Here is a 24,658-nt window from a genome sequence, read left to right as displayed (position 1 = left end):
GTATATATATACACACACACCTGTATACTCAAGTATCAGCCGAGTTTTTTCAGAATTTTTATGCTGAAAAGCCCATGTTTTGTAGTAAAATTAGGTGCCTTGACTTATACTCGGGTATAAATGGTAAAAGTAATCACAACTTTCCACTCTAAAATATGTCTTCTTTTTTTTTTTTAGGGTTTCCAGGATATTAAATCTTTTTTACATTTTATTAGGGGCTCATACAACTCTTATCACAATCCACACATATACATACATCAATTGTATAAAGCACATCCGTACATTCTTTGCCCTAATCACTCTCAAAGCATTTGCTCTCCACGTAAGCCCTTTGCATCAGGTCCTCTTTTTTTTCCCCTCCCTCCCCACTCCCCCCAAGCCCTTGGTAATTTATACATTGTTATTTTGTCACATCTTGCCCTATCCGGAGTCTCCCTTCCCCCCCTTCTCTGCCATCCATCTCCCAGGGAGGAGGTCACATGTGGATCCTTGTAATCAGTTTCCCCTTTCCAAACCACTCACTCTCTACTCTCCCAGCCTCGCCCCTCACACCCCTGGTCCTGAAGGTATCGTCCACCCTGGATTCCCTGTGCCTCCAGCTCCCATATGCACCAGTGTACAACCTCTGCCCTCTCCAGTCCTGCAAGGTAGAATTTGGATCATGGTAGTTGGGGGTTGGAAGCATCCAGGATCTGGGGGAAAGTTGTGTTCTTCATCGGTACTACATCGCACCCTGAATATGTCTTCTTTTTAAAAAAAAATCATTTTATTGGGGGCTCGTACAACTCTTATCACAAGCCACATATACATACATTGTGTCACATTTGTACATTTGTTGCCCTCATCAATCTTAAAACATATTTTTTCTACTTGAGCCCTTATTATCAGCTACTCATTTTTTCCTCTCCCTTCCCGCCAACCCCCTCATGAACCCTTGATAATTTATAAATCATTATTATTTTGTCATGTCTTACACTGTCCGACGTCTCCCTTCACCCAATTTTCTGTTGTCCATCCCCCAGGGAGGAGGTTATATGTAGATCCCATTTCTACCCCACCTTCCCTCCACCCTTCCGGTTAAAATATGTATTTCTTAAAGGCAGTAGTCCTTTGTTATTGTCTCCATAGCATGTTGCAAAAGCATACACTGGTTTGATCTACACACAAGAGAATTGGGGTTAAATACATGGAAACATGAGCAGAAATATAGATTGTGCAACAATAACAACAAAAATGGGCTATCAAGCATAGATTTCTTTTTAAAAATCTAATACTCTTAGACAAATACATCACTTGGGAAGGAGTCTCCCTAAAATTCACATGGTTAATAGCTACCTAATTCTAACTTGACATTATTACAGAATATCCAAACAATAGCAGAGAAATATAATGGTAATATAGCATCAATTAAATGAAGTTTATCTCCACAGTAAGGTCTGTAAAATGACATGATGAGTAGTTACCATGAACAACTTATTAGCCCCTAAAATAACAGCTGGGCTGGTAGTCAAACGTACCTGTCCTCGAATGTCTATATCAGCGTATTTTTGTAGAAGTGCTCGAACAATTTCAACATGGCCCCCTCTGACAGCACCAATCAACACAGTATCTCCACTCTAAGAACAAACCCAAAACCACAGACTTAAAACAAGCTGAATGATGAGAAAAATAAGCACTTTTAAATTAAAAAGTTAATCACTAATCTTTATCCTGAAAATCACTTAAAAATTTACTATTTCAAAATGAGAGGGAAAAATGCATGTTAATAATTGATATTAATAACCCTCAAAATAAGGGGCAGAGGACGGTATACTTCAAATTGAGGACTCTGAAACTCGATGGCAAAAAAAAAAAAAGCTGAGTGACAAGTTGCCCAGAGTAAGCATGGTCTTTGAACGCAACTCCCCACTGCAAATGTGTCAAACCAATCACTCCTATGGCGGCCAGGACACAAGATGAATAGTCAGAAATCAGGCAATAAAAATCTCCCAGGATGCTCTACAAAGAACACTGTGGATTCTGAGAGTGAGGAGTGAGGCAGGAGCTAGGAGCAGCGATGGGTCAGGGACAGAGTTCCACTTTCCATGCTGAAGTTCAGGTTCGATTCAGAGTCAATGGAACCCGTCCCACCACTAATTCATCAGAGAAGGCTTCCGTGTTGCGGCCTACAGCGTTTAACAGGTTTTACCTAAAGATCGAGGCTAAAGCTTAGTTCAGAAAAGCAGTCAGTGAAAGCCCAGTGCATAGCCCTTCATTTAAAACATCACCTTAAAATTAAAAAAACAAAAACAATCCCACCCCACCCCGACATGGCCCGCATGAAGAATCTTAAAAGGCAGCAAGAAGTTCAAGGACTTTCCCATCAACTTCCCATTAGAGGACAGATTTCAAAGCGCTGGCCTACCCTGTCCGGAATGTTCACATACGTGCCGGCGTCAAGCAGATCCTGTACGATCTCTGTATGGCCTTCCTTCGACGCAATCATCAGAGCTGTATTTCCATCCTTATCTGTTAAATTTACATTCGGATTCCTCTTCAAAATCTCTTTTACTGATTGCGTGTAGCCTCCTTTCACTGCTACAATAAGTGCAGTCATTGAATTCTAGAAAAATGTACCCAAAAAGTCCCACCCAAAATTAGTTTATTCTGAAAAAACATGATTTAACATGCCAAAATCCTAAAACTGTTATTTTCAAATTGGTGATCCTTAATCCAAGAACACAGCAATACGAAATAATCAGGTGCATACAAAAAGGGCAACGTTTCATTCTGAAGATGCATTCTTTCTCTGGAGCCATCAAGGTTCCGAGGGCTTTCCAGTCTTTGAATGACAGTCCGAAAGGGGCTCATGTACACGGAGTGAAGCCCTTTCCACTGAAGTATATAATTCATAGTTGACAGGATGACCCAAAATTAAACAACGTACTCTAAATAAAACAGTCCCAAAGTAGACGCTGACTTCAATCTAAGTATTTTTAAATAAAAATCTGTAAGAAAAACTGAAATAAAACAAGAAGCAAACAAATAATTCTAAGCTGTTTCAAGAAAACTGTTAACATACTCTTGTATCTTTCACAATGATCCAGTTTTCCAAATGTCTTATTTTAAGTGACTCTCTTTAAAAATGCCTACCTTGATTTTTTTTATCCATTTTGAGCTAACAATTTGCATTTGGAAATATTTCGGTCTGAGATCAGCTCCCCACACAAATTCAGGACCATAGACTAGTCTTTTCAGGCTGCTCAACAAGTCAGTGCTCAGGCAGCCATCACAGAGCCCAGCCACCCATGGTCTCCCCGGCACAAAGGGCACAGAGCTGGTTACAAAGTTAAACAACGCAAACTCACTGCCATCGAGTCAACTCCCACCCAGCGTGACCCCACAGGACGGAGTGGAACGGTCCCGGGTGTGTTTCTGAGACTGTAACTCCTTACAGGGGTAGAGAGACTCCTATTTGTCTCAAAGAGCAGGTGGCAGTTTCAAACTGCTGACCTTGTGGTTTGCAGCCCAACTCACAGCTTTGTGGGCACACAACGAAGACCCACCTAGTCTGCAGCATGTCTAAACCAATTTTGAAACTTCCTAGATTTTAACAGTTGATTCTGGTTTTGATCAGTTTATCAAAGAGGGAAAATAAGTCTAAATCTATTTTTAAGTTATAATTCCATTTTAAAGAAAGGGTTTTTTTGGTTGTTTTTTTTTGTTTTTTTTATACAAACCCTTGTGTCGAGGGCTGACTTTCAATAGATCGCAAAAGAAAGGTATTTTTATACAGCATAACTTTTTAAACATTAAGAGCTGTTCAATCAATTGGAAAAGTATTCAATTTATACTAATATAACACAGTAGAATTAGTCACAAGCAATGAATTCACTAAAGCATGTATTTGTAATGTAGAACATTGATAATGAAACCTAGTTATCAGGATAGTAGAGGCAAGCCTCACTGTTCTAAACATCATTTAAGAACTAGAGGGAAATGTTTACATGCATATACTAAAGAAAAATATTTCTCATAAAACCCAAGCCTCATTCTTACTACAAAGGGTTCTCATGTGAAAGATACTCACGGCTCCCTCCTGATCCACATCAGCCCCCATGGCCAGCAGGTGCTTGACGCATTCCAGGTGACCCTTGCGTGCCGCCCACACCAAAGGGGTGGTGCCGTACTGCACATAACACGTGAGAAGCAGAGACCATGATCAGACGCACAGTCTACACAGGATTCTAAAAGAAATCTCTCTGAGGAGCCACAGATGCTTGTTTACACCAATTATAGTTTTGTCCTTAGAAAAACATTTTACCATTTAATTTCTGTGTCTAACCACCACATGAATGTCGTTTATTCAACTCTAGGTAACTTTTTAAATGCATGATAATTTCTCCTTTATAAAGCTGTGAAACTCCTAATTTTCAGTTAAGTTCTCATTACTGCCCATGGCCTACAGAACAGAATTAAAGTGTATACTCCGACTCTAAACTTCAACAGGAACCACCAAGTGCTGGACACAGCTGTGAGCACCTTACATGGGTTAGTGTATTCAATCCTTACCACAATTTTTTCACATTTCCACTGAGAGAAAGAAAAGCAAGGTCTTGAATGCTTAATTTAGAGGCTCAAACTGGAAACACTACTAACAGGTGGATTGAGATCCACAAACCGAGCAAGGCTGGCTTCTCAGACCACACCAAATCAGCTCCTACGCTTGACGGCATAAAGTCAGCTTCAGCCTAGACATTGACTCAAATGCCTTTCACAGAAACGTGAGTTCAAAGAAAGGAGTGCTATGCCTTTGAGGAATCTGACAAGCAATAAACATAGGAATGTTCAGTGATGTTACATGAGATATCTCAAGTTGAAATGCACATTTAATTAATGTCCTACATCATTCAATATTTTACCTGTACAATACTTCAGTACTGCAACAAGAGGCTTAAAAATGTCTCTTCGATCCTTTCCGTTTAAGAAATGTTGAGCACATGTTTAACCTTTAGGCTTTCTAAATCGAGGTCTTTGCACATTTCATCATAATACTCTATCTTCTCGGTCTGCCCTGCATCCTTTCCTCCCATCACTTTAGCTATTTCAGAGCCGCCTCCATCTGTTGGCTTGCTTTTCCTTTTTCACTCTTCTTATACAGTTGATTTTTTTCTCTTCTTAAAAAACTGGACAGTATTTCGTTATAATTTATATTCTTTCCCCAGTCCCACATCATTCCTCTTTTTAATGACCTTCTGGTTTCTTCATATCTGATGTCTCTGATATCATCCTACAATTCTGATGGTCTTTGATCCTTCGAGCGTCCTGTGTCAAGTCTGTTCTTGAGATAGCATCCACCCACTAGCAGGACGGATGGAAGACAAGACCAGATGGCCCTATGGCTTGATGAATTTGCTTTGATTTTCTCCAGCTCCAACTTGAACTTGCCCACGAACAATTGACAGCCTGTTCAGCTGTCAGGCCCTGGCTGTGTCTCCTCTAAGGACACTGAGCTGCTCCATGCTCAATAGTCCATTTGATTTCTGTGTCATTCCTCAAGATCTGTGTGCATAGTTGTCAATTATGTTGTGAGAGAAAAAAATAAGGTATTTCTGTTGAGGAGCTGTTAAAGAAGAACTTTAATCACATTAGCTGACATCACTTCTATTACAAAAGCCATGTGTTCCAACTTTCATATCCCACACACCAATACTTATCAATACATCTTGAGTGTATGTTTCATTAATTTCTCACTGCAGTATGTCATAAAAATAGTCAATGTCTCCATCTTTGACATTCAAGGGGAATGTGCAAATTTCAATCACAGTTACATTAACTAAACTTCCTTGTAAGCATTCAAACAGTAAACTATCAGATCGTGTTGTACTTCAGGATTTATCTTGAAATGTTCTTTTTAACAATGAATATAAGGTCATTCGTCTTTCCTTTGTTGTTCCTGCTTGACATAGATCATGACTGTTGGATTTGAAACAGGAAATCCCAGTTCATTTTGGCTAGCTCATGTTTAAGGCACCTATCTCCATACATTCCATTTCAGCTTCTCTTCTTCTCTCTTTGTAATTATTGTAGTGAGAAATATAAAGAGCACAAAATCTTCTAATTCAACACTTTTTATGTATGAAATTCCATAACATTAAGTGTAACAATCGTGTTATCAACCTTCACCAAAATCTATTGCCAAATTTTCCATCTCCATACACAAAATCCCTATACTACCTAAAAACTGACACACATACACATACTTGTTCCCCTTATTCTAATAACCAGTGTTGTCATTAGGTGTCATTGGTCAGTTCTTATCCCTAACGGCCCTATGTACAACAGAACAAAAACACACTGCCCGGTCCTGTGCCATCCTCACACTTGTTCCTACGCCTCAGCCCATCGTGGCAGCCACAGCGTCAACCTATCTCCTTCTCTGTCCCTCTCCTCTACTGAACATGATGTCCTGCTCCAGGGACCAGTCGCTCCGACCACATGTCTCCCCACCCTCGCCTCTAAGGAGCACTGTGGCCTTACTTCTTCCAAGACAGATTGCCATGTCCTTTTAGCGGCAGGCCAGCACCACAACTCAAGTGCATCAATTCTTCTTTGATCTTCTTTATGCAGTGTCCACTTTTCACATGCATACGAGGCAATTACAATACCATGGCTTGGGTCAGGCACCCTAGGCCTCAAAGTAACATCCTTGCTTTTCAATACCCTGAAGAGGTCTGGTGAAAATTTACCAAGTGCAATGCATCCTTTGATCTCTTTTCACCGCTGCTTCTCTGAACATCAATTAAGGGCAGGAGCAAGACAAAATCCTTTCTTCATGCTGTTACCTATTGGGTTATACTCCACACTAAAGGCTGCAATCCTTGACCTTCATCAGCAAGTGCTTCAAGTCATTCTTAAACGTTAATCTCTATACCTTTACTTATTCTCCAAAAATTCCAAACTCACTGCCATTGAGTCATTTCCAATTCATAGTGACTCGAAAGGACAGGGTAGAAATGCCCCTGGGGGTTTCAGAAACTATAACTCTTTGTTGTACAGAAAACATCATCTTTCTCCTGCGGAATAGCTGCTGGTTTCAAACTGCTGACCTTGCAGTTTGCAGTCCACCATGTACTCACTAAGCCTTAGTGAAACCAGAGAGCATTTGTCCTTTTGTGATTGGCTCATCTCAGTCAGCAGAGTGCTTTATCCACAGTTCATCCCTGCTGTGGCATGCAGCAGATTTGATTTTCTCCTTATTTCTGAATCAGATTCCCCTGTATGTCTAATCTACAGTGTGTCTGTCCTCCTTTGAGGCACAGGTAGGTTATGTCTTACTAAGACGGACTCCTTTAAGGAGGCCGCTGGGCGCCACAGTCCTAGCTTGAGTCCCTTCCAACCCGAGAGGATCATCCTGCACACTGTATCAGGCAATGCTCTCTGGATGTCCCCCATGGTTTCACACAATTCTCCTTTATCCATTATGCTGCCACCAGGCCTTGCCTCCTTGTTTCAGTCCCCAAGCTCTGGTTACACTCCTGGTCTGTGAAAGACCGTGACACGGGTTTCAACTCCCCCAGTCCCTACAGTACCACATTCCTCAGAGAGTTCATGCTCATCGTCAGAGGAATCCCTGACATCCAGCAAGACCGCCCTCGCCTCGGCTCTACTCCACAACATCTCTGTCGACACTCGCAGAGCCGACTCTAAGCAGCTTTCTTCTTTTCTCACGTGTTTGCCTCTGATCCTCCTAATTCCCATTCATTTACATGTACTCTGGACCCTATCTCCCATTGTTTCATCTAGAAACTTTACTTCAACAGCCTCCTCCACATCAGTCTCTTCTTCCTCTTCTGCAAGGGTTAGCTCGATCCCATCCGGCAAACTTTGCCTAAAGGTATTCTCTTCAGTACTCATCAGTGACTTCTTCTTCAAGCTTCCCAAGAAAGTATCTAATGATACTTCAAACTTCTTTCTCTCATGCCCTCAAAAGCCAGTTTCTGCTGTAAACATTACAATGTCCCAAGGTCACAATCACCTGAACCCCTGCCCTTGGGATCCTTCTCTCAGTTCTCCTTTTCCTCCCAAGAGTCCAGCAGCATGCTGAACTCCCAAAGTCGCTTAGCATTTTTGACACGGCACCAAATTCTGCCCTCTCTAGAGACGGTTCACTTTCCTTTCTGCGTGTCAGGAAGAAAATCACAAACCCTCTGCTTCTTCTGTTACTACCCATCACCGCTACCGAACCCACCCTCACAAAGCTTCACGAATCCCCTCGATGGTCCCACTAGCTAGTGGGATATCTCTAACTCAAGGACTAGCATCACTGTAAAGTTATCGCTAAAAGTTGGCTTCACTGACCCTCCCTGTACATTAATTTCCAGGAAACTTCCCCATGAGTGGCCATAGTAAATGTATTCTCTTGATCTTTGCTCCATCCAACAGCACAATATTAAACACTAATTTTTCTGAAACACCACTTGGGTCAAACTACCACTCACATCTCTCAATGATTTTCAGGTTCCAGAGCAATTACGCGAACTCCTCAGTCTGCCTCCCTCTGGATGCTCCAGATACTGCCATGGGGGACGCCCTTTCTCTCAAAGCTCCTCTCTGTTACTACATAGCTCTACACCCATCCCCCTGATCTACTCAGTCCCTGATATGCTGTGTGAATTTAGACTCTGCTGCCTGCTGCTCTCCTTTCCTCCTGTGCCTGGGGCAGTCCACCTCCTCGCTGTGCTGCTGTCACGTGGCGGAGAGTCAGCTCCAGCTCCAGCAGTGCTACGTGTTCAGAGCAGACCCTCACTGCCTGGTGCTGTGCCACGCTCACACCTGTGCTTAGCCTTGAGCTCATTGGGAAGCCACAATGTCAATCCTCTCGCTGAGGGTCTGCCTCTTTTTTTAACCCCCCTCGACTTGCGCGTGCGCGTGCACACACACACGCACACACACACACACCCTTCAAACTCAGTAACATCATCTCTTACTTCTAACGTTAAAGTTTTACCCTTTATTCAAAATTCAGAGTAGGCCTCAGTGTTTTCAATCAAATCTTCATTGACTGTTCGGTCACAGTAAATTCTCTCAACCCTAAGCTCCTAAATCAGACCACTCTAAACCTGTGCGTTTTACAGACTATGCCGATTCTCCTGCTTCTCTAATAAAGGTGATTTTTTCTTTGTCTCTGCACCGCCTAGGTTAAATGCAGGAATATATGCACACAGGAGACAGTAAACATGATCTGAACTTGCTAAAAAATAGCAGATTAGAGAGCACAGTATCTGATCCTTAAGGGCTGTGAATGCCAGGGCACACAAGAGGGCTTCAAGTTATCTCTCGACTCCATTTCCCCCAAAACTTTTTGAAGCCCCTTCGTACGTAAATACTTTCCTATAAGCCATAAATTAGAGGGTTTACTAACATGTTAAACTGTCAAATCAGAAGCATCAAGGTTGAACTGCACCCATCTTAAACATAAAATAAAACTTCACTAACCTGAACTAAGATGGTCAATAGGAATTAGAAAGCCATCTCTAACACGATGTTCTTAAATGCCACACAATATAATGTTTGTAAGATTTTCCTTAGAATCCCATTAAGTCAGTATTTTATGCAATACTATTTTTAAGAGGTATAACATTAACAAGCAGAAGGCATGCAGTACACTAATCTGAAGTGCAGAGGTTGATCATTTTTCACGTAGGCATGTAGCTATAGAACTACCAACCAGATCAAGATATGAGAGGTTCTCAACACCCTCGCTCTGGAACCATTCCAAGTATCAACAAAATGGTTAGTACACATTTTCCTCTATTTACCTAAATTATTAGTCATCTGAAAAGAAAACAATTCTCTACCAAAGCAGTTAATGGACATAATAGCAATACAAAAATGGAAATTGGAAAAAGGACGCATTACTTACCTTCTTACATCTTATACTCTAGTAGTAAGAGAGACATATAGCCCAACCAGGATAATACAACCTGCTGTGTGCACTAGTGGAGGTAGAATGGGTACCTAAGATGACTAGGTAAGTTGAAAAGACAGCAAAGTCCACAGAAATCCATCAGGTAGGCAGAGCAAGTGGGGAGGATATTACTAGCAAGGAAACAAAGCCTGCAAAGACGCAGCTCACAGGGCTTCGAGAACTTCAGCACACACCACCAAGCCGACTGTGGAACCTACGTGGTTCCTGCACAAGGAGGGGAGACGGGGGGACGGCCTGGGTCCAACCAGGGAGAAGTCAGGACAGCGCCCCAAAGCAGAAAGTCATGACACAATTTGGTAAATATTTGCTAAATATTGGAGGTGAGGATTAAGGACACAAAAACTACGAGAATAAAATGCTGACCAGGCTTCCTAGAGTTGATCACAGACTGAGTCTAAGGCACACAGAGACAGGCATTCCCCACATGCCAAGGCAAGGAAGGGTTCAGAAGAGAGGCATTTAGGAACTTACAACCATTTGGTAGACTGCCGACAACGTAGCTTAGGTTATGAGGAGCAGAACAATAGGGTCGTAGAATAGGCAAGGCCTACATTCATATCAGAAAAGGGCAATCTTAGGATTTTATGCACAAAAGATATTTACAGTTATAGCAACAACACAGACAAAACATACAGAAATCAATGTAAGAAGACTAGTCGCAACAGTAAAAGAAGTAAGAATGTGATGAAAATAAAGGAGTCCCCGATTCCTGTCTATCTATCTCCATGATGATGAACCCAATCTAATATCAGCAAGACAGCAATACAGGCTCTGTATAAAGGTACCCTCTGTGAGATGTATATCTACATAACGTACATTAACATGAATAAATTTAAGACACACATGGCCATTTCATAAGATCGTATTAAAATTCTTACATACACAGACACATAAGCTGTGTTATCACACCTACCTTATCAGAGCAGTTGACTTTAGCACCATTTTGCAGTAAAAGATGCACTATGTCTGCATGGCCTCTCCCTGCTGCCCAAATGATGGGGTACACACTATACTGCTGGGATAGAAAGGCGGGTGGGCAGGGAGAATGGGGGCACGGGGTCAAGGAGGAGAGGGGCAAGGGAAGAGAGGAAGAGAAAAGAGAAACAGCATCTTTTAGGCTGATGTTTGCAGATGCATTTTCTGAGGAGCATGAACGTCAGAGGGAGTAATAGCGTAGAATCAAACCACACCAAATGCATGGCCATCACATCACCTGCGACTCGTGGTGACCTACGGGGCTCCCAGAGCTGTCAATCCTCATGCCACAGGCAGCCTCCTCTTTCCCCCATAGAGCCTCTTGTGGGTTTGAACCCCCGCAAGCTGGTGGTTAGCTGCCCAGTGCTTCCCATAGAGCCTTCTCAGGCTTCTGATCACAAAGGGAGCTTTTAAAATCCCGTTAAAAGTTATTCTCTACTTTAAAACACAAACTAGTCAGACCACTCAGTTTCCAGTAAATATATATTGTGACCACATTTGCTTTTATAGATTCAACACATTCTGTGTCATTAGCCAGTAGAATAACGAGAGGAAAATGCAATCTTTCCTCTGGGGTCCCTTCATTAACTTGAGTAAAACAGCCTAAATATTCAGTCTGTCACACTCTTCAGCAAATACTAATGCCCATATTAACATTTTTCAAAATGTACAGGAAAGTGTTATGCAAATTGGCAAATGCTTAGACAAATGTTTCCTTTCGAGTTCAGATTAAGACTGCAGCGTCACATAAAACAGGCTAGATAATTGAGGATTTCAGATTTTCCTTTTGAAATGCTACACAGTTATTTACAGCTAACAATAGAAGCTCAAAATACGGTCTCTGTATTGGTAGATTTGAAACATAACTTAGCTTGAGAAAATTTCTCATTTCTGTGTTTTAAGATCATATTGTAATTATTATCTTTAATAAAATGTAGACGGTGCCTATCTACTATGAAGTCTAAAGTATGATTGAAGGTAAATGTTTATTACTAAAGACAACCTGCCACTTACATGCAAATGAACATCCTGGTAGTACTTACCAGACCAGTGACACTCGGATTGGCCCCATGAGAAAGAAGCAAGTCTACTACGTCAGTGCGACCTTTATAGCATGACCACATGAGCGCTGTCCAGCCTCCCTAAAGAGACAAAAGGGGCGCGAAATAAAAACTATGCATCTTCCCCAGCATAAACACGCCACTGATGCAGGTCCTTCTGCAAACTCTCTTCCTAGAACCGCAGCTTTATGGAAGTAAAACAAGGAAACTATGAAGGCAGATCTTTCAATCCTACAAAGGATTACTCAACTGACAAGTTTGGACTACCTCTGGGAATCAAAATAGGAAATATTTATAATGACCTCTCCCACATTCCTAAAATCTCTTTTCATTGCATCAATTTTTTTTCTCTAGAAAAACTTCTAAGGCTTTTGAGTTCTCTTCCTTGTAAGAGCCCCCGTTGCCCAGAGACGGAGGCTGGTGGTCAGACTGCCTCCTGAATTTAAGATCTCGGGGCACCACGGTCTCTCTTGCGACAACACGGGCAGGGCGCTAGGTCAATGCTCATCACGACTGTGAGTAGAAAAGACAGCCTAGCAAGAATCCAGAAGATGACGTGTCCAGTGTCGAAGCTGCAGGGGCGATTTCTTTCGTCATTATGCAACTGAATACAGGCCATTATTATCAAATCATACTAAGGAATAAACGTTTTCAGGTTTTCGTTATTTTTTTAATTAGTACCTGAGCAAATTTGCGTTTGATTCTGAGACCATAAATCTCTTTATCTTTCTATTTCTGATTTTAACAGCTAAATGAGAATTTAAAGAAAAACAAAAACCTCTTGACCTCGCCTGGAAGAGTTAAGACTACACAGAGAGAAAGCCAGGGTTGGTGAGCAGGGTGGAGGCGGGAGGGCTCTGAGGACCTGCTGGTAAATGAGCGGCATGAGGGATCACTGACATGATGAAGTGCTCTATTAGCAACTCTCACGGGAGACAGAACGCTATACATTTGTCAAAACCCATAGGAATGTGCCACTCATAAATTTAACTGTATGAAAATTATCAAAACTCCCCCAGGCTGTGGAGGAGACGCACACGGGGTCATCTAGCTAGCTGTATTACACACAATTACTCAGAAGTTAGCCAAAGAAATTTTGGAAAACAATCTTTTTTCCCTGGGTAATGTAAAGATAAAGACAAAAAACAACTGTACATATATACTGCATTATTAGAACAATCTGATGCTCACCAAGTATAGGTTAGTGATTCTGAAACGGGGAAAAAATAAAGAGGACCATTTTGTAAAGTCCAATTTATAAATGTAGAAAAATAAAGGAGATAGAAAACTACCATCATAACAACACAGCAACAACTACTGCAGGCAGAATTCATGGGTAAATGCTGAAAGGAGTGAGTGAACACGAAGCAAAAGCAAGCTATCTGTGTAACTTCTTTTGAAAACCTCTTCCCCTAAATAAGCTGTGATGAGAGACATAGTACAATTTCCTAGAGCAGAACTCCATCACAGATGTTACACCTGAACCCAGAGAGGCAGGCAGCAGTGCAGTGAATACACAACACAGGCTGCACTCCTCGCAGGACCATCACCAGGGGGCATCCTTCCCCAAACGTACAATCTGAACTGAAGCACAAGAAACTTAAAACATAAATCCAACTTGAGGACCATTCTACAAAGATCTGACTAGTATTCTTCAAAAATAGCAAAGACATGCTAAAAGTTAAGACGTACATGACTTATTTAGGGCAAATTATAGTATTGGGCATTTGTAAGACTTTTTAGTGGGTCAAGGTCACAGGCAGCTTTATTACCATCTGTAAAAGATCTGCCCAGAACTTCCACGATGCTCATAACCACACTTTCATTTGCATAAAATCCCCTATGCCAGATTCTATGAGATAAACACGTAGCCTTGAGAAAACGATGTCCAAGTTCATGAAATGAAGTAATTGGAGCCAATCATTCTTTAAGACCTAGTGTTTCATGAACACCTTCTTCAGTTTGGTGTCAACTCAAGTTCCTCCAGAGAAAGGATCCACGACCTCTTGTCACAACATCCTGGAGCATCTTCCTGACTTCAGCGCGCACTCATCTCTCCGCCTTACTTTCCAGATCCGTGACTGGCACTGCCCAGCAGTCCTCTGAGGTTCAGTTCCCTTCACAGTGACTACTAAGGGATACTGCTTTCCATTTCTCCAACTTTGGGGAAGTCAAAGGCAAAGGGAATTATCCTTTAAATGTTAAAAGGCTTTGGTGAAGTACTTTGGGGAAACAGGAAGAAGTGCAGAGAGCCATAAAGTTTGAGGACTGCTAATCCCGCATTCATAACGTACTTTCATATTTCTAACCCCCTTGCTAATTCGTACAGAGGAGTGGCACAGGAGAAGGGCGCTGCAGTAAGGCAGACCTGGGTTCAAAACCTCTGCTGATTGCTTCCTGCCTGTGTGACTGAGCCAACATGAACTTCGCCCTGTCTCAGGGTCTGGGACTGTACTCAGAACAAAACTTACCCTCAGTACCTGGGCTGTTGGGAGGAACAGGGACTATTAGGAGTCTAATATTAATGCAGCTGATAGACTGGGAAGGTTTCTTTCACCGCACACGGGGAAGTAAGTAGCCCCCTGCAGTGCCCTTCAGCTTCATGCACCAATCAGGCTAGCAGGCCACATTTGACTCTCACGTATCAGATCTGCCTCTTCTGTAGGTTATCTTCTCCTGGCCCACTGTACAGCACTGTGAACTTTCACGCAGTACTTATAAAGTGATTGCAATTTTTTTAAAATAAATAGGTAAGATACCGTTTTCAGAATCTCCCTATAAAAATGACCATTTCATTACTTTGGTTATAAATCTACCAGTATGGAGGTGAAACGGCTGTGAATTATTCTACACGACAAAAATACAAGGTGCCAAAACACAGCCATTTCGAAAGCCAGATAACGTGTTCTCTACAGAAGGGGCCTCCGGAAGTAGCACGTCTTACACACCAAGCCAGATCATTTCTTCCTTTCTTCTACTGCTAAAATTAAATTTCTCAAGAGGCTAGCTATTTCAAAGAAGAAATTCATAAGAAATGATTCCTTTTTTTTAACCTCTGTACTTTAACCAGGCACTAACTGAAATATGAGCTAAGTGATAATTAAGAATCCTATCTTTTATAACTTTTAATGTGTATGGATAGCATGCCTAAACAGAATTACATACTACAAATGAATGTATTTAAGTATGAACCCTGAAAATTGTCACATTAAACAGAAAGTGTTTTTGGTATAAATTACATCCCCTTAAAATTTTTCTCTAAAGGAAACAGTTTGTTCAAAAGTTCTAAAACACTGATAAATAGCTAAAGAGTAATGAGTTCTTTTTAACAATATTTCAAAATGTTTTACTCTGAAATAAACTTAAGATGATACCAGAGAGTCTAAAGGATACATGATAGACAGAACCTTGATGTGAAGCCTTCCTTCAAGCCTCTCACTGCCCAGTCCCACCTCCTAAGCACACCACCTTACACATCCACGAATGTTATCACCTCACATGTTAGCACAGGAATCTACACACACTATTACTGCTAGTATGATCTCAGCTAGCTAGTAAGGCAGCACAATGACGGACAGACATACCATATCTCGGTGCTCCAAATTAGCCCCACAATTAAGAAGTTCCTCCACGATGTGTACATGACCTTCTTTGGCAGCCGACAGAAGTGCTGTCCAGTTATCCTGTAACACATGCACAAAAACATGACCTCTGCAAAGCCAAACATCGCACTCCAAAGTGAGGAAGAGAAGTTTACAGTTACATACCAGGTGATCATACCAAGTGGACATGACGTGACCCACCCGGCGCTCCTCTAGAGTACCAGGCAGCACAAGTGCGACAGGCGCCGGCACTTCTCCCAGATGTGTGCTACTACTAATAGTGTAGGGTGGCGCCACCCTGCTTGGTCGGTCTTCCAAAGGCAGTCCAATCACATACTGCATTATTTTAAAGATGTCTATCACAGCCTTAAATCTAGTGCTTATGGCTAGCATCATCAGCCCAAGTTAAAATTACAGAGCCTATAATCAGGTGTAAGAGCCCATTCAGAGGTTATTAAACCACAATGATCCCCTATGATGAGATAAAGAAAACCATTGGGTCTACCTTTGGCTTTTAAATAAAGAATACCAGTACCAAACCCTCATTTTTCTTTCATGAATGTAATTTATAATTTAATTTAAAAGATCACACAATTAAAAATAATAGGTGTAAGCATGTCAATTTTTAAAAATGCTTGGAAATTAGAAATAGGAGAGGAAAGGCAAGCATTTTCAAACAGCAATCTATCACTCAGAAGTGGTATCAGAAGAGAATGTATCTTTTTGCATATTATCACATATGATGTCTACAATAAGTTACCCTCATGGGGAGGTACTTAATAAAAGGACTCACTGATGCTCTCTAGGCAGGGAGGTAAGCTTCCAAAACGGGGAGAGCCGGGAGGGACCCTGCGTGACAAGTCAACCTTTCACTCCTGTATTAACCTCTTTTTACAAACAGACTTAGCTGCACTGAGACATATCTGAAAGTATCATCTATAAAGTATTACTTTAGAAAAAGAAACAACAAAGTTCAGGAAAAGGAAAAGAGGACAGAAAAGGGCATGATGATGATACCAGATCCTCCAGGTTGCAGTTGGCGCCATTCTTGATCAGCTCTTTCACGATCTCCAGGTTGCCCTGTTCGGCCGCTATCATCAGGGGGGTCTGGCCACACTGAGAACACAAGCGGCACATATGGGAAACACGTCAAGAGGCGGGGCTTTCACAGGAGCGTCACAGTTAAACATGCCCACCACCGCTGCACTGTCAGAAAGGAACGCCAAGCACTGGGAATTTAGAATTCAATAACTACTTTTGAAACCGTTTTGAAACCTTAGTGTTCGTACCAATAATAAAGAAGGCAAAGAGAAAGCTCAACGGAACTTGTCTTGCTACAGTATTTGTTTGAGGGGCTGCAATTTTCATTCAAAATAAGTCCCCACATAAAATAGCAGTGCCTGGAGTGTCACCTCAGCAACACCGTAAAAATCTCAGCACACCAACGGTGTGCAGTTCCCTCACAGGTGAGCCACAATCGGAGTGTGATTTTAACTGCCGTAGACAGAGCTAGAAGAAGCACCGACAGCAGAGATGCTGCCTTACACTGCACACAGTCTGGAAGCCTTCCCTCACACCTCAAGTGATTCAACTCAAAGTCCCACTTGTTAGGTCAGGATTTCCAGGAGTTCAGAGCCAGGAGGCCCTCAGCCCTGGAGGCGGTAGGGCAGGTCCCCAAGAACCCCGAGTATAGAACTAAGGTTCTCAGGCTCTCTGTGTACCATGACATGAGGCCCAATCAGATATTCATTGAGGCACCTGCTGGCTCTTTGTAAACCAGTGTGAGGACAATCTATGTCTGCTGGTTTTCTTTTAAATACCATTCCTCTCCTTAAAATTGTTCAGAAATTTTTCAGGGAAATGTTCCCTACGGCCTACAAGGTCCTGAGCCCACAGTGGGGAGACCACGGGGACCATCTCGCTCCCCCTCATCAGTGTCCTGCCCTCGCCACTGATGTTCCACAGGCCTGTTTTCACATGCTCCATCCAGTTCATGACCACCCACACTCCAATCTTCTCCCTCACTGACCCCCGCACGCTTCCGTTACCTCATTCCTCTGTGTTGGCCAGTACCCGCGCACTTGGGAAATTAACTGATCACTGTCTGGTTCCCCTACCGACTCAACGCCAGAGGCTGGTGAGCCCACCTGCTCAGATGCGTTTAATCCCACAGCTCTGGTGTGGGGCAGCGGTTGCCACACAGGGACTCAAGCAATTGGTGAGCAAACATTTGCTCAAAAAACAAATGGTTACCAAAGCCTTAAAGAATTAAAATGTCAAATACAAAAGCAAATAAATTATTATAATTAGCAAAAAATGATGGATATCTTAAATGTAAAAATAACCCAAGCAAAGTGTTGACCACAAAGACTGTTTTAAATAAAGCACATAGCTAATCACATTAAATGCAGACACTTGTATGGAACAGACTCTAAATCACACAGTCACATGTCGTTTACTCATGTCATTAGGGAGTGAGGTATAACACATGAAGTACTACACGTACACAGGTGGGCAGGTGTATCCCTTAAGCATTAAATTTGATTATAACTTTCAGACAGCCATCACTGTGAAAGGTAATGCACACACTGCGACTTTCTGAAACAAATTACTTTAAGCATTATGTTTATGATTCTGAGTCACGGCTCAGGGCATTCATTCCTGTACCCTCACACCTCTCTGTTGGCTCTGCCCTCTGCTGGCACCCCTTCTAGCCGCAGCGACTGCGGTACAGCACGGAGCAAGACCATCAGTCTGGTACATAAAGTGTGGCCAATAAATTCTAGATCCCGAACCCTGCGGATACATGAGTTTTACGACAGAACTTTCAAAAGAATTCCAAACACTGGAGAGGACTTTTCTGTTAAGTGCATTTCAGAGCGTGTACACAGTCAAAGCTGACCACTGAATCGCTCTTTCTGGAGTACACTGAAACACCTCATTATTACTACACAGAAAAGAAAGCGGTCCACTAGGAACCGCTTAGCTAGGAACTAGTCGAAGAAAGCATTTTAGCAGCCATCATTTTCCCATGCGCAAACTTTTGCCCATTTGCCCAAATCCAGGGAGTTGCCATTTGGTTAGGAGGTGGCAAACTGCCCCGCTGGCTTTGAGACATAGTTCTCAGCCTCGCCGTGCAGCTAGATACCATCAGGTGCCACGGCCAATGACGGCAGGCAGGGCTCCCCAGAGGCCTATGCTTATCTCCCTCGGCGGCCTCCAGCACAGTTACCACCCTGGGGCTGTGTCTCCACGGCTGACTGTGCTCACAGACAGTCAATGGTGAGTGGCCAATAGGAGGGAGCCTGGGTCATCAGGATATTATGAGACACTGCTATGTGTTCAATAAAAATCAATGGTTGTTCTCATCAGGTGAAAACCTTTCTGAGACCAAATCAAGAAAGCCCACATGTGCCAGGCCAACCTGAACAGCAACAGGGAGTTATTCCACATGTGCTACGGGAGGCACATTGCTAGAAAAACAACTTGACACTGGAGGTGTTTCCAATAGGCAAGGCTACTTTTTAAACGAATGTCAGAAGGCCACTGCTTTGAAGACACCTCCATCAATGAAGACTATCCCTATGAGCCAATCAGTATGGACTTGCCCCTGAAGCCTTCTAAGGCCCCGACGAACCCTGCCCTCCCACCGCTTTCCAATTCTCAACACCATTCATCGAAGCGACTCAACTCTAATTCTGCTTCCAGCACCACCACTCCAGCTTTGGAATGGGGTCCTGTGAGAAAAATAAAATCTTTAATGTGTCTAGGCCACTATATGGGGCCTAGTCCTACTTGAAGTTTAAAGCAAATCTAACTGATATACTTGTACAGCTACACTATCCAAAAAAGGCAAATAATTTTCAGGAAGAGTTACCACAAAGTATAATATATCTCCAAAAGTTAAAGGGTTAATACCTCATAAATCAGACCTGGTTTACTCAACTTAGAAACTAAAGTAGTAACAAGCCCAGGGACAAGGAGACAACAAGTGATCCAAATCAGTGGTAAGGAGGGTGTAGGAGGCCTGGTAGGGTGCGATCAAGGGTAATGTAACCAAGAGGAATTACTGAAACCTTACTGAAGGCTGAACATGATGGTGGGACAAGAGGAAAGAGCTAGGAGGCAAAGGGCATTTATAGAGGTCTAAATAAAGGCATGTGCATATGTAAATATATTTACATATGAGGATGTAGAAATAGATTTCTGGGCATAAATGTATAGATTTAGTATTAAGGTAGCAGATGGACATTGGGCCTCCACTCAAGTACTCCCTCAATGCAAGAATACTTTGTTCTATCAAACTGGCATTCCATGATGCTCACCTTCCCAACACAATCGCTGAAGACAAAGCAGATGAATAAACAAATGTAGTGAAGAAAGCTGATGGTGCCCAGCTATCAAAAGACATAGCATCTGGGGTCTTAAAGGCTTGAAGGTAAACAAGCAGTCATCTAGCTCAGAAGCAACTAAGCCCACATGGAAGATGCACACCAGCCTGTGTGATCACAAGGTGTCGGTGGGATCAGGTATCAGGCATCAAAGAACAAAAAAATCACATCATTTTGAATGAGGGGGAGTGTGGAATGGAGACCCAGAACCCATTTGTCGGCCACTGGACACCCCCTTACAGAAGGGTCTTGGGGAGGAGATGAGCCAGTCAGGGTGCGATGTAGCAACAATGAAAATACAACTTTCCTCTAGTTCCTGAAGGCTTCCCTCCCCCCATCCCAACCCCACTATCATGATCCAAATCCTACCTTGCAAGTCTGGCTAGATCAGAAGATGTACACTGGTACAGATAGGAACTGGAAACACAGGAAATCCAGGGTGGATGATCCCCTCAGGACCAGTGGTGAGAGTGGCAATACTGGGAGGGTATAGAGAGGCTGGGCTGGAAAGGGGGAACCAATTTTAAGGATCTAAATGTGAACTCCTCCCTGGGGGACAGACAACAGAAAAGTGGGTGAAGGGAGACTTCGGACAGGGCAAGATATGACAAAATAATAAATTATCAAGGGTTGATGAGGGAAGGAGAGTGTGGAGGGAGGGGGAAAAAATGAGGACCTGATGCCAGGGGCTTAAGTGGAGAGCAAATGCTTTGAGAATGATGAGGACAATGAATGTACAAATGTGCTTTACACGATTGATGTATGTATGGATTGTGATAAGAGTTGTATGAGCCCCTAATAAGATGATTTAAAAAAACCCCAGAACAAACATTCATATCAATGCGAACGAGGGGAAAGGCAGCAGAGTGGAGACCCAAAGCCCATCTGTAGACAACTGGACACCTCCTTACAGAAGGATCACAAGGATGGGACGAGCCAGTCAGGGTGCAGTCTAGCACCAAGGAAACACACAACTTTCCTCTAGTTCTTTAATGCTCCCTTACACCCTCCCCACTCACTATCGTGACCCCAGTTCTACCTTACAAATCTGACTAGACTGGAGCATGTACACTGGTACAGATAAGAGCTCGAAACACAGGGAATTCAGAACAGATAATCTCCTCAAAACCTATGATGAGAGTAGCCATACCAGGAGGGTAGGGGGAAGATGGGGGAGAAAGGGGGAACCAATCACAATGATTGACCTATAACTACCACCACCCCCAGTGGGAAGGACAGAAAAGTGGGTGAAGGGAATCAGCAGTCGGTGTAAGGTAAGAAAATAATAAGGATTTATAAATTATCATGAGCTCATGAGGGAGAGGAAAAAATGAGGAGCTGATACCAAGGGCTCAAGTAGAAAGAACACGTTTTGAAAATGATGATGACAACATGTGTACAAATGTGCTTGACATGATGGATGGATGGATGGATGGATGGATGGATGGATGGATGGATGGATGGATGGCTATAAGTGCTGTTAGAGCCCCCACTAAAATGATACAATAAATTTTTTAAAAGGTATTAGCATCTGGAGTCTTCAAAGTTGGTGCAAGGTCATCCATCTAAGACGAAACGATCAGTGTCTCTTCTCGTGGAACAGAAGAGATGACAGGAAATCAAAGGCTCACAGGAGAACTTATCCCGCAGGACAAGCAGTCCGTGTGCAGCACCGCCTCTTCGACCTGAGAACAGAACTAAATGCTGCCTGGCTTGCTACCCAGCCAACCGTCTGACCAAGGACATAACCGAAAAGAAGAAAAACACAGAGCAAATCTCAAATCCCTTAAAAAAAAAAAAAAGGTGGGGGCAGACCATCTGGACTTCGAGACTAGAGAGACTTCTGAGAGTAATGTCCTAGGAGACGCTTGTAATTGGAACTGAAGCTATTCAGCAAATCATAGATGGACAGAAGCACCCTTGAGTGGTGCACTCCCTGACAACCATCTGTCTAAGAGCAAACAGCAGCACTGACCCAAAACCCAAGACGAGCAGACACGGAGGAGGGGAGCTGTGTCACTGGCAAAGAACAGGCCGGCGGGAAACCGGAGGATGCTGACACGGCCTACGAAACGCGCACAGCGGCATGCAGCGCTGACACAAACCAGCTCTCCCTCTAGACGCAGGCCTTTAAAATCTTGACGTGCATGAAGGGAGCAACTAAGGTAGATGGTTGGGGCTCCATTACAGAAAATCATCTCCCCAAATCCTAACTGCATGTGGTCAATCCCCTCAAAGGAAAACGGAGCCTGAGAAGCCTAAGTAGCCTTGGGGCATTTTAAATTTTAAAAATCAGACTTCCTGAATTGGGTTTATTCCATGAGCAATGTTACATCATTCATAAACACAAAGTCAATTATCCTAGCATTTATAAGTTAAAATGTAATTTAGAAAACATGGAAGACAAAGTATTTCCAAGCAAGGAGATCAGTATACTGTGCAGTATGTAGTAGTGGCCAATGTTACTGGACACTAGAACTACACGTCTCTCCCGACATCGCTGGCACATAGTAGGTTATCAACAATTATTGTAAAGGATTCCCTTTGTCAAACATGGTCTTACCTCATTTCGCTCATCTACATCCTTGCATTTTTCAAGAAGAGCTTTCAGAGCAGGGATGTTTTCTTCTTCTACATAGTTTATCACACTCTGTGATATCAGAACTGACATTTTCACTGATTTACTTCAGTATCTGTCAAAATTAGACAAAAACATACCATTCATGATTAGAAAGAAAATAAATCACTGTTAATTTTCTAGTCACAAACCTTTATATGAAAAGTTACTACTAAATACATTATCATTCTGAACCTTGATCTTGTATACCGACACACTGGCAGCGATGAAAACAAGATGCAGAGCTCCACACGACACTGCACTGCCCACCCGTCTCTTCTCCAGACTCACAGCCACCTCTATCTTAACCCTCCCAGATGCCAAATCCTGCCCTCGCCCACGCCCCCTTCACGTCCCTGGTCTCAAGTGCTCGTGACAGCTTCCTAAGTGGTGTCCCTGCTGCCTCCTTTGCCTCTCCCACAGCATCACCACAGTGATCTTTCCAAGTCACCTGGAAAGCTTGTAAATGATTCCTAGGAGCTTGTTAAGGGATCACAACTCCGATCTACTAAGTCAGCATATGTGAAGGTGGGCTGGAAATCTTTTACAAGACCGTGAGAAACTCAAGAGGCATACCATATGTGCAACTGGATCCCAGAAGGAGAAAGAGCAAAGAGCAGGAAAAATTGAAGTAAAATACTTGAAATATTCGCTGAAGAATTATACAAAAATCAAGGAAGGCATCAAACCAGATTCGAGGGGCTCAGAAAATCCAAAAAACTAAACCCACTGCCATCAAGTTAACTCCAACTCGCAGCTGCCCTGTAGGAAGGAGCCAGGACTGCTCCACACGGTTGCTGAGATGTCGCCAATTACTTAATATGGTCAGGCCAGCCATAAGCACGTTTGTTATATCGTATTAACTCTAGCCTCTATGCCTACGGTTATCATCCCATTTTGGAGGTAGTTCTGTTATAGGACTCAGGTGTGATGTATTCTGAGTCTCCACCTTACTAGATGGTATAACTGAAGTCATCGTTTGTTTCCACTGGGGTTTGACCTGCTGAAAGATAAAAAGCCCATCTCCATCAAAGCCTTCCCCTTTTAGAACCTCTGCTTCTGGACTGAACATTAGTAGAAACAAGAACACCTGCTTTGACTTTTGGTCATTTCTGGCTTCTAGTTCTGGACCCTGCATTTGGTCTTCCTCTGCCTGACCTCTTGTTCCTGGGACGTGAGTTCTAGTCTATCACCTGCCTGGATTTCATTAGCTTCTTCAGCAGCCTTGGAGATGAAGAAGATCTTCCAGACAGATAGATGTCCGAACTTCAGATTTGGAATTTAACAGTACCCACAACCATGTAGGCCATCACAATGAAGCTTCATGAGTTCTGTGAGACACTGCAGAAAACTGTCGTCAGCAGAGATGTGAGGGAGCCCTGGTGGCATACTGGTTACACATTGGGCGGCTAACCACAAGGTCAGCAGTTTGAAACCATCAGCCACTCTGTGGAAGGAGGAGGAAGCTTTCTATTGGATCCACAAGACTTCACACCACCAGTCTGTGATCTTCCTGCATTCAGCATCATTGCAAGTGGCTGCAGGAGTCTAAGAGTAACTTGTGGACTAGTATTGGACGTAAGGGCTAATAGTGGACTTGTGGCCTTGATCTGGACTGGGTTGGGAAGTATTCTTAATATGCAATTACTCTTTGATATAAAGCTCTCTGTTGTACATATTTGAGTATCAATGAATTTGTTTTTCTAGTCAGCCCAGCCTAACATTTTTGAAGACTATAAATTGGTATGAGAATAAACAGCCTCATCATCTTCCCAAGGAGAAGCTGGTGGATTTGAACCACTGCCTTTGTCATTAGCAGCCTAAAAGGTTAGCCTCATGTGTCACCAAAAGTAGAGTATAAAATGGCACTAACAAATAAAATGGATACATCATATTCAAACTATTGAAAACCAGAGAAATTTTTAAAGAAGGCCAGAGAAAAGGGACAAATTACTTCCAGAGGAATAAAGAATACAGCGCTTTCTGAGTCAAACCCAGACAAAACAGGAGATAAATGAGCAGCGTTGTTCTAGAGCTGCGAG

At 42.8% G+C, this 24,658-nt stretch overlaps 1 protein-coding gene across 5 annotated transcripts in view; it reads right to left on the bottom strand.

Moving 5' to 3' along the window:
* Nucleotides 1-24,658, bottom strand: part of KIDINS220 (kinase D interacting substrate 220) — a 118,912-nt gene that overhangs the window by 83,609 nt on the left and 10,645 nt on the right. For 3 of the 5 annotated variants that reach the window (XM_075557135.1, XM_075557138.1, XM_075557136.1), the window contains 8 exons: nucleotides 22,563-22,692; nucleotides 16,626-16,724; nucleotides 15,591-15,689; nucleotides 11,989-12,087; nucleotides 10,884-10,985; nucleotides 4,070-4,168; nucleotides 2,405-2,602; nucleotides 1,518-1,616 (listed from right to left, as the gene is read on the bottom strand). In XM_075557135.1, coding sequence (XP_075413250.1) covers nucleotides 1,518-1,616; nucleotides 2,405-2,602; nucleotides 4,070-4,168; nucleotides 10,884-10,985; nucleotides 11,989-12,087; nucleotides 15,591-15,689; nucleotides 16,626-16,724; nucleotides 22,563-22,670 — 903 coding nt within the window. In that variant the 5' untranslated portion in view covers nucleotides 22,671-22,692. The remainder of the gene's footprint in view (nucleotides 1-1,517; nucleotides 1,617-2,404; nucleotides 2,603-4,069; nucleotides 4,169-10,883; nucleotides 10,986-11,988; nucleotides 12,088-15,590; nucleotides 15,690-16,625; nucleotides 16,725-22,562; nucleotides 22,693-24,658) is intronic. The other 2 variants (XM_075557137.1, XM_075557139.1) reach the window with 1 other exon arrangement.

This window comes from Tenrec ecaudatus, chromosome 8 (assembly GCF_050624435.1).
Source record: "Tenrec ecaudatus isolate mTenEca1 chromosome 8, mTenEca1.hap1, whole genome shotgun sequence".
In the NCBI taxonomy this organism is placed as follows: Eukaryota; Metazoa; Chordata; class Mammalia; order Afrosoricida; family Tenrecidae; genus Tenrec; species Tenrec ecaudatus.
Note: the sequence above shows the minus strand (reverse complement) of the source record. Positions and strands in the feature narration are given on the sequence as shown.